The sequence below is a fragment of the Gavialis gangeticus genome, unplaced genomic scaffold (genome assembly GCF_001723915.1).
Source record: "Gavialis gangeticus isolate Ggan-Ray unplaced genomic scaffold, GavGan_comp1, whole genome shotgun sequence".
In the NCBI taxonomy this organism is placed as follows: Eukaryota; Metazoa; Chordata; order Crocodylia; family Gavialidae; genus Gavialis; species Gavialis gangeticus.
This window is the reverse complement of record NW_017729031.1, coordinates 79,537,063-79,542,325: the sequence shown is the minus strand read 5'-3', so window position 1 is coordinate 79,542,325 and position 5,263 is coordinate 79,537,063. Positions and strand designations below refer to the sequence as shown.

Genomic DNA, 5,263 nt, shown 5'->3' with positions numbered 1-5,263 from the left:
GGGGGGGGGGGGGGGGTGGCAGCTGCCTGCGGAGCCCCAGCCCTTCCAGTGTGTGGGGCAGGGGATGGATGTGTGTGTGGTATGGGGAGCCCCAAGCCTGCAACTCTGCCTGCCTACAAGGAAAAAACCATGTTTCCCAGGTTTTTCTCTTTTAAAGGAGAGTCCATTTTTAAAGTTGGTTGAAACATTTTTCAAGTTTGTTCACAACTCTCATATATTCTTGCAACCCACTTTGGGTCACAACCCACAAGTTGAGAAATGCTGCTCTAAGTAATCCCTAACCTGTTCTGCCACTACTCTAAGTTGTTTGACGCCTTCCTTCTCTTCGTTGTATTCGTTATCTAGTATTTGCCCTAGTTGTAAAAGACTGAAGTAAAAAAGGCATGTCATCTTCACTAAAATTGCTAATGAAACACTCTTTGTACTTTTCTGGGTATTTCAGGCCAGTTTTTAACGGTAATTAGAGGTAACTCCTTTTGATTTCACTTTGAATTCAGTATCTAAATAGTTTTAAAATCTGAGTTGCTTTCTTTGGGGTCTCTAGCACTACATGATCTGCAGTTACTTAGCCTCTCTTTCCCAATAGTCTGCAGCCAGCACCAGCTTTTCTTTATCTATTTTGGGTTCTTCTTGCAACAGTACTGTCTCTGCCTCTAAGCCTCTACTGCCGCTACCTTTTTTCAAATGCTTACCTCTATTTAAAGTACCTTTTATGTTAGACTGAACAACCAGAGAGACTAGGTCTCCAGTGGAAGGCACATTGTCTTGGTTTTCTAATCTTAGAGCAGTAGTGAACTATGTTAGTCAGAAGGTAGGGTAGATATGCACCTTTACAGACTAAGGAAGACAGAGAGAGAAAGAGATCTATATCTGTCTTTCTTAGTCCGTAAAGGTGCATATCTACCCTACATTCTGACTGACTTCAAACTAAAGCTCAGGTTATGTAATGTAATGTAATGTGTGTGTATAGATAAATATGTAAGCACAAGTTTTCATGAATCCAAGTTTGCTTCATCAGAAGATGTGAAAAAGGATATGCAGAAAGTCTTAGGCTAGGAGTAGTTTTGAGAACAAAATGTTTCTTGTGCCTTGTATTAAGGAGAAGGAAAAAAAATAAGAGTTCAGCCTACAGAAAACAAAGGTATCAGCAAGAAGGAATAATTAAGTCCCTGGTACATGGAACCCGTCTCTCCCACCATTCTCAGGCTGCTTCCTAAATCCATTGCCCAGACAGCAGTTTCTTCCCATACGTCTCAAGAGTAGAGAGCAAGCTGTAGAGAGTAAAGCTGTAGAAGCCTGTTGATCTGGCAAGAGCTTTCAGGAGAATTTCAGTTCATATTGCATCAGGGTTCAGGTACTTTAATAAAAACAGTCATTAGGATAGTCAAAGAAGAGTGTCAGGTTGGACTGGCTTTTTTTGTTCTGTTCTGGTTTAAGTTAATGTTTTTTGAACCCAGAGCTGTACACACAAATAGCATGAGGATAAATACTTAAGATTAGTAGGTAATAGGTAATACAGTAATAGGAGCCAGATAAGAATCTAGGTACACAGAAGTTGACGACCTAGATATTTGTGTGGGAAGAAGTAGCTACATATATTGACTGCTGTGCTGCAGGCTCTGCAGGAAAGCCAGTATCATTAAGTATATTTTATAAGCATCCTGAAAGAAAATAAAGCCATTAGTATTAGTTGTGTTTGTTTTCTGATGAAACAGAAATGGGAAGCAGTATACATAGTATTTAGATGGACCAGCATATTTTGAGGAAATTCAAGTATTATTGTGAGGTTTTTCTTTAGGATCACACATTTAGGGAAGAATATTCTGTAGCATAGCAGAATATGTACAGGCAGTCCTCAACTTACAACGTTTTGCACTTACAGCATTTATAAATTGACATCCTGTTTCAACTTTCTGACATCAGTTTCAACTTTACAACGCTTGATCTGACGTGATGACACTCCAGTGAACAAGTTTGCTGCTTTGCCCGTCTCCCTGGGGAACTTCTGTCCAAACTTTCTTGGACGTTTTCTTTAAGAAAGCAGACAAGACTCCAGAAAAACCTGCAGCCAAAACTCCTGAGAAGGCTGTAGCCAAGAGCCCTTCAAAAAGTCTAGAAAAGTCACCTCAGAAGTCCTTCCAAATCAATATGATTGTTATTTACAACATAAATACATTAATGTAGCTATATTACTCATCTGTAATTGATCGAGTACAAAATTCTGGGTTATTTTTGGTGAAAATAGGGTATCAGACCTTAGTTCAGGAACCAATCCCACATGTATAACATTGTTTCCTATGGGAAAATCGGTTCTAAGTTGCAACATTTCAATTTAAGGCGTGGTTTTCAGGGACCAATTTGTGTCTTAAGTCTGAGGACTGCCTGTATAAGATACAAGTATGAAGAAAAATACTTAGTATAACAAATTGAAAGAATACGTACAAAATGGCACCCTTTTAAAAAACTGTTAATCAACTTTAGGATTTTATAAATATAAGTGGCATTGCCACTCCAAACTGGTGGTGAGAGGACACTAAGAATACTCAATGACAGGAGGTGGCAACCTATGGTCAGTGAGCCAGATCCACCCTGCAGATGTTGGGCTTTGGCAGCAGTCACTGTCCCTGGGCTGCCACAGGGAGAAGCAGCAGTGGCAGCTGGGTCTTAGCACCACCAGCTCTAACCCAAACCTGGTTGCTCCAGGCTGCAGCCAAAAAGGGTTTCTGACTGCTGCAGTATGATACCCAGTAACATAAATGGAAATGAATCCACTGACTTCAGTGTAGTATTTCAGCCACTTGTTTTGTTTTTTTTTCTTCTTTAGGGTTTTACATGGTAAAATAGAGACAGAAAAACAGAAATGTAATGAGCATAGCCAAATTGTAGTCTTGAGAATGATTTTATAGAAAATAAATAGGCACTAATGCCTAATGAGTGATTTTGAAAACATACAATATGTATGATTCTTTAAAAATATAATAACATAAATGAAAAAATGTGATTGCAGTACATCCTGTTATATTGAGTTAAAGGAAAAACATGCTTAAGTTAATATATTAACTTTTTAAAAGCTGAGACGCATACTGGTGACTTCAGGGAACTGGTTATGGGTACTCAGACTTGAGGAAGTGAGAGTTCTGTTATAAATTCTGCATGTCCATACCCTGTCATTAGGGACCAGCTTAAATCATGGTGAGATGAAGGGTTCTTCACAGCCTGCTTATGGCACACAGAGTCAGTTTCATGGACATTTTCCAGCAGCCCTGCCCCTCAGATGTGATTGGCAGAGAGGCCCTGAGGGGAGGGGGGGGTGAAGGAGGGACAAGGGGATGGCCACTATCTTGATTGCTGTCTGCCTTTCGTGCCACCCTGCCCCTCAGTTCTGATTGCTGGAGAGGCTGTGGCAGGGGTAAGAGAGACAAGGGGGCAGCTGCCATCTTGTTTGCTGCCCTGCCGGCTGACACCTTCTCCTCCCGGCAGTGAGGACTGCTGACTCCCACTGGGGAGCCAGCATTTTATTTTTCTTAAGTATTTTTTGGTTGATTTTGTGGACAGTCACAGACTTCATGGTTGCCACAAAACTACAAATTAAGTAGGGCCCTACCCATCAAGCTCCACTGCCTTCCAGCTTAAGGCAGGGTGGGGGCAGCTGGCAAAGATAGTAGCTGTACTGTCTCTGCCAGGTCCACACTGGCAGTCTGCCCCCCTGTACAGGAGGATTTATCTGCTGACAGTTTACAAGCAATTTAAAGTCACTTTGCACTGTGTAAGCCAGGGATAGGCAACGGTTTTTGGCCAGAGTGCCAAAAAGACCACAGTGTCTACCTTGAAAGGTGCTGGAGTGCTGCCCAGCGCAGCTGTTTGCAGCCTCTCGGCTGCAGCCCACAGAGCCCAGTCTGCTTGCGGCAGGGCTTGCAGCCCCCCAGCCACCTGCTGGGAGCAGCCTGGGCTCCATGGCTGGCAGCAGCTGCTTAGAGCCCAGGCTGGTGGTGGTGTGCCAAGCAAAATGGCCTTGTGTGCCATGCTTGGCACGTGTGCCGGGGGTTGCTGACCCCTGGTGTAAGCAATACAAAATAGCCTTAGTGGGCAAGAGCTTCTCGTATGTGCTGAGGATCAGCAATTGCTAAGACTTGCTTCTTCTCTTGACTTCAGATTTGGAGTGTTAAGTGCTCAGCATTTGTAAAAACCCAGCCCATATAATTTTGGAAAATGTAAACAAAGTATATGACAGAACAGAATCCAATAAGTGAAGGTGTGTGGTTGATTTTATCATTCTTGAAATGTATTCTGTGCTGGTCCATGGTAGATGATGATGCCTTCTGTGTAGTCAGAACAATTTCTGCACAGTACTGTGCAGACATCAAATTAAGATAGACCCTAGCCCAAAAATCATAGTCTAAAGCCCTAATTCAGTAAGGTATTGACTTGCAAGTCAAGCTTGAGAAAAGAATGTAATTTCACTGAATTTAATCATCTGAATTATTTCTTAATTGGAGCCCTAAGGGTTCTAGAACAAGTATGGATGATTGCCATAGGTTAACAATACATTAATCATGGGTAATGTTTAGCTGTTTAACATTCTACATGCTTTCAGAGACTCTCCACTTTTTTCTGTTTGGATATATTTGCATTAGTGGCTTATGTTGTACAAGATACTGAAAATATATTTAAAAAAATATTTTCTCTCAAACAGCAAACCACAAATCAGACGCAAACAGAATCTTTGTCTCCATCTCCCAACACTGTGTCACCAGTGCCTTTAAATAACCCGACCAGTGCCCCAAGGTTTGGAACAGTTATTCCTAATCGCATCTTTGTAGGAGGAATTGATTTTAAGGTATTTTGTTCTAATTTTGATAGATAAGTAATAGAAGAAATAGTTCTGATATTTTTCTTAATAATTAGTCTTTATATTCGTTGGATTAATGCATTCAAGACAAGCATTTAGAAGATCTGTTTTACATTGATGTATGATTACACTGATGATTATGAGATGGATGGTGGTGCTCTTTGCTATAATATCCTCAGATAAGGTAGAAAATAAACTATAAAATTCTATTTTGTCCCTTTTTTTCCTCAGAAAGATGCCTTTTTACACATTTAATTGCTACAAGCTACTGATACATTGCTAATTCTGTTAAAAAATCTGATGTAAGTAGCGTTACAGTACAGACTTTATTCTCTCTCTCTCTCTCTCTCTCACACACACACACACACACACACACACACACACACACACACACACACACACACACACACACAC

The 5,263-nt window shown here is 41.0% G+C and overlaps 1 protein-coding gene across 1 annotated transcript in view; it reads left to right on the top strand.

The window, feature by feature from the left end:
• The window catches only part of BOLL (boule homolog, RNA binding protein), a 90,148-nt gene that overhangs the window by 13,659 nt on the left and 71,226 nt on the right, over positions 1-5,263 (top strand). Inside the window, exon 2 of the mRNA XM_019523155.1 lies at positions 4,694-4,837. Within this exon, the coding sequence (XP_019378700.1) occupies positions 4,694-4,837 (144 nt within the window). The remainder of the gene's footprint in view (positions 1-4,693; positions 4,838-5,263) is intronic.